A 13,317-nucleotide genomic window follows, 5' to 3' on the forward strand; every position below is an offset into this window, starting at 1 on the left:
GGTAAATTGGCCACCGACGCAGCCTCAAACAGTTTCTTTCGAAACTATCAGCCTTAATTCATTCGATTAGTTTTTCAGGCCTCAAAAATTCATACCCGGGTGGTTATCAATTTACAAGACGAGGAGTGAAACTATGAAAAACCGTCTTTCAGTGGTTTCTCACCTGATTGTCACTAACAGCGGCTTTTTTTCCTGAAGTATCCGTCAACCCGACCGAAACTGACTTCTCCTGGCACCAACTGAAGTTACCAATTCCTTGTGGTCCCACAGGTCCCCCCGGTCCTTCTGCTCCAGTAGGCCCATCGTCTCCAATGGGCCCTACAGGTCCTTTATCACCTTGAGGTCCTTTAGTACCGTCAGTCCCTGGGAAGCCATTTACCCCAGGGTTTCCTTTATCCCCTGGGGGACCTGAAGACCCCGGGTCTCCTGGAGGTCCTGTTGGACCTGCTTGTCCCGGATCTCCTTCTGGTCCAATCGAACCATTCCTACCTCTTTCGCCGACTGGACCAGGAAGGGAGATTTTTGCTTTCACCTTTTTAGAAAAGCGAAAAAAAGAAATGAATCAGAGAAAGTTAAAAATAAAAGATATAATACTACTCGTGCACTAATATAAATGGTCTTAGAAATGTCCTCGCGAGTCAAATCAAGCTAGCTTTAAACAGCATAAACTCTATTTGTCTAGGAAGATCTCCTCAAATGGAAGCAAGCTGAGGTAACCTCATCCAAAGCGATCGACATAGAAACAAGCTTGATTGAAAACGATATAAATCCAATCGCTTGTTGCTAGGAATCAACCTGTTCCCATTAAATTCGATTTTTTGCGTACTGTTCTCGTGGTGACAGTAACCACGAATGACGACGAGATGGTCTGGAACTGAGTGTAGCGATACTTTTTATTTGAACACTGTGGTTTGGTAAAAAAAAGGCTGCATGGGGTATTTGTTTTGATGGGATCGTTCCCGACTTCCAAGAAAGTACCGAAATAACATTGGCCATGTTCCAATTTTTGCGTCTAACTCAAAGTGCTCGCCAAAATATTCGTTTACTTAATGAGAAAAACACACCATTAAAAGGGAAATGGTGAGCCAAGGGGGAACAATGATCGCTGAGCATAGTGGAGGTCAAGGCGAATTGGAAAAGAAAAACTTGGAAAAATAACGTTAAACTCTTCAAGCGGAGCTGACAATTCGGTACCTCCTAAGAGTGATTTTCGATTGAGCGTCGTAAATCCAAAACCATACTTATCCCAAAGGTTAATCAGAAGAAAGGAAAATAACTTTTATAGCGGATAAGAACTCAAAGGAAAAACAATCAAACTGCCTAGTTAAAGCGCGGGAAAACGCGGCGACCAAGTCGTGATTGGCTTAAATTCTAATCTAGTTTGTGAAGGAAGAAGGGTGTGAGTTTTCTTACCCAATCACGGAGCAAAATAAAGCAAAACCAAGGCAATCGCAGATCACCAAGGTAAATGAATTGAAAATTTCTCTAAACACAACCCTGATAAATAGTATCAGAGACAATGGCGCTGGAATAATTCCTATACGGGTACACTACTCCACACAATTTCCAGCCATGGTAAAACCACCCAACAACAATATACACACGAAGGATCAAAGACATTTTTTCTTGCTATTTTTTGTCACTGACTAAGGAGCATCTTCTTTCACAATTGCTATATAATTAAAAAAAAAAAAATAATAAGCGGCCAGAGAAGTGAAACACACCCGTTCTCTAACAGTGTTGTTCATCGTGGCAATCCCAGCATCAATAGCATCATCATATTGTTCCAAGCTTCTTTTTACCTCTGACAGCTGCGAAAATAAGACAGGTAACATTAACCCTTTCCACCCTGACATCAGCATGCACATTCTCCATACTGTTCTCTATACATTTTCTACGATGCCAATAAGGGAGAATTTTTTTAACAATCAAGAGCTCCTATATTTGGTTGGTCATCGTTTCCTGATCAACTCTCGTGATCTCACTGTTTGATTCAGCGATTGTGGGTAATGGAGAAATTAGATGTTAGTCGCTCCAAGGAATATTTCTTCTGCGTTTTTGCGTGCTACCAAGGACGCTAATCAGTAAAAGAAATATCCTGATACTTATCTCAGCCCTCTTATTCCTGATCTATATTTTCAAACGCTACCACTATTTAAAACGTCACTTTTCATTTAACACCGTATGCTTTGTAGCTCTGTCAGGACTATGACGAAACAAATGATTATTTTCCACTCATAACATACCTTGTTGGTGAGCGTTGCGTTCAAAGAATCAAGTTGGGTGAACACTGAACCATGATCAGGATTAAACTGCTGTACTGAGTTACTTACCTGACAAAAAAAGTAAAGAAAGAAAATAGATTCTTAGCTGGCCTATAAAGACTCCAATGCTGTACCAGCCAGGTTCCTATGGTTACGGTAATTAAGGCAGGCGAGCTCGGGGTGAAACAGTGAGGTTTTTACATGTGCACAGCAGTAAACAAATAACCAAGGTAATAAAGAAAAAAGTCTTGAATTCTACAAATTTCTGTGACAGAAGGAAGAATCTAAGGATTATTTTTTGTCTGTTATTAAGATAAATTCTTGATTCGGGAATTGTAATTGCAGTTGCCGGTGACTGGAGGATAACAGGAAATCTGTTGCTCTTTTATTCTAAGGTTGTAGAAACTAGGACAGAGTGGCGTTGAGCAACATAAAGGTTTAATATACTCAAGAATGACAACTGATCACAAGTTACTTTAGTATGAAGTGAACTGAGTAAGTAAATTTTGGTTTTAGCGACGGAGTTGACAATGTAATTCAAATTGGTCATCGTTTAAGAGTGACTAAAGCTAACGGAGGTTGGCCTTTCCTCTCGCTCTGACGAAGGGCAAGCGCTCAAAACGCCGACTTTAGAAACTTTTACGGTGGCCAGTTTACATTATCACTCAGCCTGGTTGATAAAACCAAGTTATCTTGAAACACTCCCTATCAACATAGCACCCCAGTTTCTTTAGAAATTTCACCCATTAATAAGCGTCTCCTTGTCAAAAGGTTACTGATTGGGGGAAATATCACACTACGGTCTCTTGACAGTTGAAAAAGCTCGAACATTTTAGTCACCTGTAAATCAGCCGCGGGACAACACAAAATAATGTATGAGTGAAACCTTTGTCAAATTTTTCTGAGCTTAACGTCACGCACCTATCTTTTAATTTTGAACTGCTAAATAAAGCTTACATGATCAACGACCTCGTAGAACCGATCAGAAAATGACTTGATCGCATCTGTTGTGGAGTTAAACTCCGTCTTGGTTGCCATTAGGTTGTCCTTGTTCCGTTTTGAATCCCTCAATAGTGATTCCTATCGATACAGAAAAATTATAAAACACGCTATAGAGTCAATATGCTATTTCAAAGTTGTTGGTGATCAGGGCTCAGTTGTATGAAGAGCGGATAGCGCTACCCAGTGGAAGGCAACCAAGATAAAAATAATGGCCCTTTTTGGCCCCGATTGATTATAAAAAGGCCTCTATAGGGCTTTAAAGCAGGGGAAGAGGAAGGGGGGGACACTATATGACGAGTTATATGGAAGCTGCAGTACTTCTTACAAGATTGAAAAAACATTACTTGTGTAACTAGAAATCACGTAAGGTCCCGTGGGCGAAGAGGTTGCAAGAAAGGGAAGAGATACCGTGTGTCATAAGCTGAATAACATCAGCCAATCACTCTTTAACGTCAAAGTTTTGAGACGCAGATATTGAAATTTAATTGATGAAATCGAAAGATCTCACTCCTTGCCTATCCGTACTTCCTGGAAGAGCTCGCTTGCAGGCCAATTCACATTATTATTACTACTCGCCGCCAAATGACAAACTGCCCTCTCTAAAACGCTCCGTTTCGTGGGTCAAACGGCAAAGTGCGGGCTCTAAATGGCATTTGCCGCCCTGATATATATTTTATCAAATGAATTTGTACGATTTGGCCTTGTGTATCGATAATAATGATAATCACATGACTTTTGGAGGGCATATAGTTTATTTGTGTCAGTCGTAACATCATTTATTTGCACCCTCGCTCTGCTTGGGCGCAAATGATGCTACTCGGGCCACAAATAAACTGTATCCCCTCCAAAAGTCATGTGATTGTCCTATTTGTCAGACTTTGTCGGTCCGTACTCTAATGGAATTGTTTGCAGAAATGAATGAAAAGCACCAACAAAACTTAATTTTTCAAGGCTAGCGTTTTTAAAAATAGGGGGAAAGCCCTACAGAAATGAAATAAAAAATTTAACAATCCAAAACAAAAAGGAAAATGCAAACAAACAGACAAAATCAAACAAAACAGCCATACATTCAGGGGTTCTTACCGCCTCTGTATGAAGAGATGAAAGGTTATTTTGCAGCTCCTCAATAATGTCATAATATGGAGAAAGGTTCATGGCAAAAGTTGTCGTTTGATCTTGTTGGGATGAGCTTTCCTCTGCTATCTGTTGGCCTGTGCTGGGCAACGTCGTACCTTGATGATTGAAAATGGTTAAATCACTTTTTTATTAGATCAGTGTATATCATATTTGACAAAGCACATTCAGGAATGAGCTGACGTTGACAGGTGTACCTCAATTAGGTGAAGCAGAAAAAAAAAATACAAAAAACAAAACAAAGCAAAAAAACTGAAAAAAAAAAGGAGAGCTTGTATCATGCCATGCCTGTCAGTGAGCCACTAGAACTAACTGAGCTGTGAAACCAAGTATTAAGATCGTAGTGGTATCCTTAGCGCTATGTACATGGAGGCCCTAACTGTTTCTTCGGCGTAGTTCTGCAAGAATCACTACTTCACCGATCACTTAAGGTTAAAAGATAATTTCTTCATGTAGGTAAGAGCTGCAAAATAGACTATATATAACCTTGCAACTTTGATAGAATCTATGTACCGTTTTGTGGTTTTGGATGATTTTTTTTCTACGGGTTTGCGGTTTCTAAGAGACCCTAAGGCCCTACCCACAAAAACTAATGATCTACAACATTCCGTAGTCATTGACTAGATGGCGTCAGTGAACTGCAAGGCTTCATTTCGTGTTACTGGGGTTGATAGCCTGCAAGCACTTCAAATCAAATCTCGGAATAAGAAATTTGCAAATAATAATCTACTTAAATTCAAATTTGTCTCATTATTGTTGGTCTCATAATACCAAACATCTTATTCTGAAACAAATTATGACATATTTCGCTTCCCTGATAAGCTCACTGAAATAATTGACTTTAAATTACATTCATAAAGTGAAAACATGATAGATAGATAATTGTCTGTAGCTAGCGTAACACTGATTTCACGACATTGTTGTCGCAGAGTAATGGCACAGGCAAAGTGAATAAAATATGTCGTAAACGTCTTATGCTGTAACGGCATTGATGCCTGCGTAGTGTTTCAAAACGCAACTACAAAACTTAAGCTGAGAATCGTAGTGCACTGGGATATAACACAAATATTTTCAGGAGTTCTTTAGTCAATTTTTCAATGATTTCCGTATCCGAGGCCTTAACAGATTCTTCATTCTATAATACAAAGTCGCTGGAGTTAGTGTTATCATTTCGAGAATGATGCATTTACTCACTGGTAAGGAATGAAAACTATTTCCAATGAGCTTTAGACAAATGACTTGTTATACCAAACGAAACGCTTAGATTTCAGCATTAATAATGATATTCTGAGCGAATGCTGGATAAAGATTTACTTTTAAAAGTTTGCATTGATTGTCGTAAGCGCAGATTTTTGGTTACACCCAGTTAGGAAACTAGTTGCATAAGTCAAGTATAAACAATTCCTGCATCTTTGAGTGGAGTTGATTATACTTCCCCGCAGAGATAACCACAGTAGGAAACTTATAGATAGTTGCCAAAAATTAATCAAAAAAACAGTTAGCCCACCTGAATAAGGCACTACAACTCCAACGACCATTAAAATGACTATAGCCAATGCGGAAATAGAGAGAACTAAAACAAGATACTGAACAATGCGATGAATGCATAGCCCATGGCAGCGTGTATTTTTGTTATGATCGCGGTTAGAAGCCGATGTTAAGGATCTATTTTGCATCTTTTTAGCTCTTTTCTGGCCATGTTTCTTTGGTTTAGCATTATAATTTCCTGTTTTAAGGTTCGTAGTCTGTCTTAAGGCAACATACGAGCTGTCAGAGCTGAGGCGAAGCTTTGTGTCCGATGGTGTGTATAACTTTGATTCACGAATGTCTTCAATTGATGCAGAGCGACCAGCCATCACAAGCAAGCGTATCACGAACTTCCCAAGCTGTACTGTTCTCAATGAAATTTGGTGACTGACGCTGGCTCCAAATGCAAGTGCTGCTCGTCGTTAGTTAAGAAGTCACGTGGATTTTGGTTACGAGAGGGCCAAGTATCCATCCCTGATGCACGTGGAATAGATATAGGGCTTAGTGAAATAAAATACTTACTTCTGTTATGCACAGTTGGACAAGTAATTAATAAAAAAACGCGTCAAAACAATTGAAAGATGATTGGCTAACACGATTACAAGCCTTAGGGTGTATAGAATAAATCTATATTTTCTTGAAAAATCCATATGCGCTCAATGATCTATAGTGCATCGAAAATGAAAATATATTCTTTGTCTGGTTCTTTGCCTTCACCAGCACCGAGGAAGACATTCGGGGTTACCGCACGCTTAGGAAAGATCGAGAAAATGAGATCACCCTACGACGGTGAAAGACCGGCCTTTTTTAACAAAAACAAAATTCATAATTTCACTTGATGGTTTTAAGGTGGTAGTGCGTCGCCCAGATACAAGAATAAGAAAGCTCAGTATAGTAATTTAATACATTTGACTGTCGGGAAGTTGATTAACTTGGGTAATGTAGTTATTTGATAAAGAGCTTGCAAATTCTATGCATCATATGATCACGAATAACTCTGAAGAGTTAAGTTTTGACATAATCATTGAGAACCAACCTGAGAAGTTTATGTGTGTACCCTTCGTATACTGCGCTTAAATCCTTGCTATAAAGTATTTTGTATACTACATTTCTTTGTCTCTTGTTGTTGGTGCTTGTTTCGTGCTTTTCATGCTTCTTTTTGGTTTTTTGTTTATCTTAGTTGCTAACTTTATGAGCTATTATTGGAACACAGACCCTTACGTGTCCACTTGTTTTCTAGCAAATTCCGAATAATCGTTCATGGCTGTGACTTCATCCAGTAATGGTGCTGTAGTTAATGTTTTAAGTAAGTGGGGTCGCTGTTCCCCTGTCCAGCTTATTTCACAGATGAAATAACGATTACAGCCGTACGCTCCACTCTTAGGGAGGCGAGAGGAGAAGTAGAAACACATCACCGACATTACGCGCGAAAAAAAATCTGTCATGACCTGCTAAATTAGCCAATAGATGTATCATGAATGATGAATTATCTCCAACTGAACGAACATTCTGAAACTGACTTCCATTGTACAGTTTAGTTGTATTTTGCGAAGCAACGGATAGCCAGTTCACTGGCAATTCGCTGCACTTACATATTTCGAGTGACTTCATCGTCACTTCTACAATTAAAAGTGTTTTTTAAACGTGGAATGTACCATACAGAGCTATCACTGAATAAATTCTTTGGATTTTAAACAAATGAATAAGTTCTAAACAGAGATACGGTCTTTTCACCGTTCCTCCGATGTATGTGCGACAAAATACGGTCAGTTTGAAGTTGTTCTGTCTCTATCGGAGAAAAGAAATAACTGATCGAAATAAACTTGTTTAATATCATCGGAATTCCGTGGGCATACATGTTTCGATCAATCAGCGGGAGTACCGAAACTTACAAATAAGCGAAACTAAAAAGATTTCCCTTCAGGAAAAGAAAAAAAAAAAAAAAAATAGCAGGCGTAATACACGATCGCTCGAGTGTTGTATTCCAATATTTGGAGCGACAGATCACCAAAGATTTGTTTCTTGTTTTTCAAAGTGGTTTTAAATGAATGAATGAATTTGCATTGTTTTTCCATGACCTCTCGCAAATATCTGAATATCCCTGTGTTGTACCAAGCCGAGTTTGAAAAATATGAATTACGTTTCGATACGAAGCTTACCTGAAGAATTACAAGGGCAGTCAGGGCCAATTTTCCCCATCATTAGCAGAAGAGCCAATAATAATGCTATCGCAGAAACGAAAAGAATAAGACACATCACGGTCATACGAATAATTTTGTCCTTTCTTTTCACGCTTTGTTTCTTTTGCAAAGTTTGTTGTGAAGTTGCGGCTTTCTCCTGTTTGGTTTGTAAATGCGCGCCAGGTTTGACGCTGTCGTAAACTGGCGCTTTTGGACGAAGCCTTGGAGTCGCTGCAATGTGTGTGTCCCGTTGTAAGGAGTTGTAAAGGCTGTTAGAGTCGGCTTCGCTATACAAAGAATTGGGGATTGTGTTCAAACTCGTGTTGCTTCTTCGGTTAAGGCTCATGCTACTCGCCGCGAAGCCAGGATTGAGAAGCCCGTTTTCGTAGGCCATCCTCGAAACAAAATACGAAACTCCACGGACTCAACTCTAAGAAGCTCCAAAGTTCGACTAACTCTTCAAAGTGGAGAAGTTTACTTCACAGCTTGGCAGGTCACAAGACATCAGTCCTTTATTTCCATTTGCGTAAGATATGACCCAAGCTGTTTATCAGTTTCACGATTCATTGAGCAAATATGCAAAGTCTCTTAAAGATATTATGCCGCAATGATAGGACACGCGAAACCGTGATTGGTTAAGAAATGCTTACCCGGGTTTAACTCTTGATTTAATATGTCGGCGTTTATGTACAAGATGAATCAAAACAAGACAGGATGCTCCGAACGGACGATTTAAGGATTTTTGTATTTGCTCTTTTAGCGGACGACAATGAAAGTTTATTCCACACATACGCAATCAACTTGACCTTTTCATGTCCCAGGGGTTTTCTCGTCACTCAAATTCATACTTACTACTGTTTTCATCGGCTTAGTGTTCTTGTGTTTCTAAAGGAAAGTGTTTGCAATCGCTATTTTACCCAGACTGAAGTTGATTGAAAGCATATTGCAATGAGTAGGAAATTTAAGATCTGCAGAATTCAGGAATGGTAGCATTTTTCGTCTAGCTGTATAAAACTCATATTCACACTTGACTCCTACTTCTGAAAAGTCGGTCTAACGGTTTTTAAAATGAGGAAAACCGGAACACGCCGAACAGCGGAACACACTGGAATAGCGGAACAAGGCGAAACACTTTAGTAACATACCAGAAGGCCGGAACATACCGCAACAACTAAACAAATGAAATGCTCGAAAAATAACAATGTTGAACAATTAAGAAAGATACAAGTAAAGAAACCAGAGAAGAAATTAGGAATACAGCCACCATTTTGTTTTCGGGAGTTTGTTCCGAACAGAACATTTGGTTGCTATGGAAGCGTGACGTAAGCACTTTAGTACTCTAAAGAGGTTCTTCAAGCCATGTCGTATTTCCTTATATGGGCGTTAGATAAGAAACACGCGACCAATGTACAAAATTCCATTCCCTTCCGCTCCTAACATGGTCAAACATCGTGAACACGTTAAGCAACCTGGTTATGTAACCTGCTCTTCACTACAAAGACCTATAAAAAATTCGTTTCGATAGCTCATAAGATTAAAAATTAGCCATGAGCAAAATTAGTTTTCTTCGCTTACAGGAAATAAGAAATCTTTGAACAATCAAATCGCAAAAGAAGCCTCTTGCGATTGTCGGCTGACTTCCGATAGCTGAACGAGAGTCTATCGATTACTACTGACCGACAGTTTCACATTTAGCCAACCGGGGTCTACAAAAAGGCAACCGATAGTCAACCGACCGTCTAGCGAAAACACACCAAAGCAACAGCTTACGAAAGGTAATTAACATTTGAGCCGAAATTCTATCAGCAGCCGGCAAGAAGGTTAAACAAAACAAAGTAACAATAAGTAAAAGTAACAATAAGTAAAACCACCAATATTCTTTTCCTCTCTACCAACAAAACATGTCAAGCATTGTTCATGAGCCGGTGGACATAGAAAAATAATTATATGGTCCTCTAGGGATGATTCCAACTCCCAAAGAAAGGGCCTGTTTCTTGCCCAGCAGTTCACGACCCGAAAAGCTACTTTTCTTTGGCATGATTATTTTAACCATAAGGATATCAACAGTCTTGAAAGTCAAACAATAAAAATATCAGGAAAATATACAAAAATGAAAGGTTTTTCAGCTACAACCCGCTGAACATCAGAATTAAATGCACTCAGTCGGCTTCAAAAAGTTATTGAAGCTTTCTAGAAACACGTCCCGCTTCGGTTTCCGCATTTGGAAACTTATACAGTATTTTTATTACTTTTCTTCTTATTACCAATTCTATTACGTTTGTTTTTCTATCTCGTTTTCCTTGACTTCTTCTCCTGCTATATTCACTGTTTCGGATTGGGTCTCTTTTTGTTGCAGTTCTCTTTTCCTTGTCTCATACACATCCATCGTAAAGGAATCAGGTATCAAATTGGTCTCCTTCAACTCTCGCCAAACATTGTCCAACAACTCTGAACTCGGCGCGTTTCGAAGACGACGGCCAAACGTAATCATATCCATGCGTTCCTTTGACAACATCTTACAGCCATCAGTTAAACAAAGATCAGTCGCTTCCTCAGCAACAAAATCAGGAAAAAATATCAAACCTGAGTACTGAGCTAAAACTTCTAAAGAAACTTGAAACTCGTGCAACTTTTTCTCAAATTTCACCGGTTCGTTAGGAATGACGAAAGCTCCTAAAACTGAATGCTTGCTTTTGTCTTCGGCCAAAATAACCTTGTATAAGTGGGTTGGCACTGCAACGTTGTTAGCTCCAATAACCTAAGGATAAACAAGCAAATAAATTAAAAGACTACATTGAAAACTGAAATGTCATTCACGATTTTGTGGTAGGTATCATTGTGCAGTCCCGCAAACCTAACCTCGTTCTCGAGGTAAGAGCCTAGGAGCGAGGTTGCAATTAAGCCCCATCCTACTGGAAAGCTCTGGAGCATTCCCCACATTCACATAAAAGTTAACTCAGGCCATTGAAATCTAACCCAATAGTTTCAACAACAACAACAACAACAACAACAACAACACAACAACAACAATCTTTATTTGTATTCCCTTTCCTGTGTCAAGTTAAAAAACAATGATATCAAAAATAAATACAGTACTGGGCTGTCTGGAATAATCATAGGGGCTAGTGGAGCCAGACAGCTGGTAGACAACAACAACATTAAATGAAACTAAGTTAATGGAAAGCAAGATAGCACAAAAACACACATGTCGAATCCTAAAAAGTCTCCACTCTGCAATGTGAATGAAGACCTATAAAGGGCCTGAACTCAAGCCAAGTGGCCCATCCAGCTTGAACTTAACCTGGTTTCCTTAACATGAATCCACAAGGAGTATCACTACTCCCTGCTGGATTGGATGCCAGTCCATCTCAAGGTTACCTCCAGCATTTAATCAGGCTTCCCTGACAATTCTTTAGTACCCATCTATACTCGGAGGGGGGGGGGTGGGGGGAGGAGAGTGACTATGACAATCAAGTGTTTTGTCCCAGAACATGACACAATGATCCAGCCAGGTCTCCACTGCAGACCTCTCAACCCAGAGTCTCGTACACTGACCATTAGATCACTCTGTCTACTTGATACCCTATGCAGGGCTTGGCACTAACAGTAGACAACTAGTCACAGACTAGTAGAAATTCAGTTTTGGCTTACAGTTTTCGATTTCCACTAGCCAGTTTGGCTAGTAAACGAACTGAAATTGTTATAACATCTAAGTTATCACTAGCCACTTGGCTAGTAAGTTGAAAAGTTTGTGTCGGGCCTTGCTATGACAGAGGAAATAAAACATCTATCTCTAAAGAAGAGCACTTCACCTCATATTGCACCATCTTCTTCCCATCCTTCTCTATTGGCAAATAAAGTGGTCCAGACACTATGTAAACATCTGAATACCTCTTTGTTAAACTTCTGCAGTAAGCTTCTAGTCTGTACCAATAGTTAGCATTGTTATCCAGATTTTGTGGCACAATGTTTGACAAGAGGAATGTTTGATTCATTGCATCTTGATCATACTTGTTGTTACCTAAAGGGAGAAATATCTGTTAACGCTTTCACTCTCTGAATCTCTGTGGTAAGTCTCCTTACTGTCTGTCATACAAGAGTTTGGTGTTAGATTAAAATATTAACTTCTACTGATAAGTTTAAGTATTCTCATTACCCGTTTGCAGGTAAACTCAATTGGTTAGAGCGCTGGATTGTGTTGTGCGGGAGGTCAAGGGTTCGAGCCCCGGCCGGACCAATACTCATTGTCAGTAACGGAGGAGAATTTGCTACCTTAATTCTATAATATCAAGAAATGGATAGATAATCTAGTCTTCTTGGATAAGGACGAATAAAACCGTAGGTCCCGTCTCCTGCAGGGTTAGGGATAGGAGACATTAATTTCCCACGTACGAGATCACTGCGTGGTGGATGTCCTCCCCTGGGATGGGTGGGTATAATTATCTGCTGAAGATGGGCTGTATTGCCCTTTGCAGATCACACATTGAGATTTAGATTTAGATTTATATGTAGATCTATGGATTCCATGAATAGCGATTTCCCCTAAGTGAAGATTATAAGGGTTAGGTTGGACAAAAGATTGTTCACTTTGATTAGAAGAGCATCCTTTGAATACTGCTGTTCTAAAAGTGTACTCACTCGCAGGAGCCATGTGTCCTCTTGACCATCCACTATCCCAGTAGTCATCATTACTTGAATGAAAAACAGCTGGAATGTTTGGATCAGGTTTAAAAGCCGAGTGTATCCTATTCGCCTCGCCTTTCACTTTATCTCGTGTCAAATGTTCCAGTACCCATCTCGGGGTCTTCTTCGCTTGATCGTAACACAAAACGTGATTTTTATATCGCAAATGGTCCGATGACCTCTGTGGAAGCCCGTATTTGAACAGGTTATCGTCTCCAGTGTCGAAACCTCCATGCCTTGAACTGTCTACCTGGTTCATGTTTGACTCGTTGTCGGATGTTGTTCGAAGACTAACTGTGCGAAGATGGCGTCCCTGTTTGAGGTTATCATTTTTCGCTATAATATCCTCGATTTCTTTCTTAGCAGGAGCGTTTCCATCTGATTTATCTGTAGTCTCGTAATAAATCTTAACCAACCCAGCACCGATGATTATTCCTGTAACGACGTTACCAAAGCCTTTGAATTGTGACCGAAGTTTCGTCACCCAAGAAGCCATTTTGAAAACCTTTTCATGTCAAGAGACTGGG

The 13,317-nt window shown here is 39.7% G+C and overlaps 3 protein-coding genes across 4 annotated transcripts in view; 1 reads left to right on the forward strand and 2 right to left on the reverse strand.

Moving 5' to 3' along the window:
• LOC111320098 (uncharacterized) overlaps nt 1-3,232 on the forward strand; it is a 22,654-nt gene extending 19,422 nt beyond the window's left edge. The window contains exon 8 of the mRNA XM_088763483.1: nt 2,196-3,232. The gene's annotated coding sequence lies outside the window, so the exon portion shown is untranslated. The remainder of the gene's footprint in view (nt 1-2,195) is intronic.
• Nucleotides 1-8,711, reverse strand: part of LOC111326515 (uncharacterized) — a 14,637-nt gene extending 5,926 nt beyond the window's left edge. The window contains exons 1-6 of one of the 2 annotated variants that reach the window (XM_088763487.1): nt 8,087-8,711; nt 4,350-4,498; nt 3,222-3,344; nt 2,247-2,333; nt 1,725-1,811; nt 164-532 (exon numbers count right to left, since the gene is read on the reverse strand). In XM_088763487.1, the coding sequence (XP_088619613.1) occupies nt 164-532; nt 1,725-1,811; nt 2,247-2,333; nt 3,222-3,344; nt 4,350-4,498; nt 8,087-8,501 (1,230 nt within the window). In that variant the 5' untranslated portion in view covers nt 8,502-8,711. Of the gene's footprint in view, nt 1-163; nt 533-1,724; nt 1,812-2,246; nt 2,334-3,221; nt 3,345-4,349; nt 4,499-5,907; nt 6,467-8,086 lie in introns of those variants that run through there. The other variant, XM_088763489.1, reaches the window with a different exon arrangement.
• Nucleotides 8,712-9,964: 1,253 nt separating this feature from the next.
• Nucleotides 9,965-13,317, reverse strand: LOC111326492 (nuclease EXOG, mitochondrial). The gene is made up of 3 exons (XM_022930504.2): nt 12,746-13,317; nt 11,920-12,128; nt 9,965-10,865 (listed from the first exon to the last, which is right to left on the reverse strand). The coding sequence occupies exons 1-3, from the start codon at nt 13,284-13,286 to the stop codon at nt 10,380-10,382; spliced, it is 1,236 nt and encodes a 411-aa protein (XP_022786239.2). The 5' UTR covers nt 13,287-13,317; the 3' UTR covers nt 9,965-10,379.

This window comes from Stylophora pistillata, chromosome 6 (genome assembly GCF_964205215.1).
Source record: "Stylophora pistillata chromosome 6, jaStyPist1.2, whole genome shotgun sequence".
Lineage (NCBI taxonomy): Eukaryota > Metazoa > Cnidaria > Anthozoa > Scleractinia > Pocilloporidae > Stylophora > Stylophora pistillata.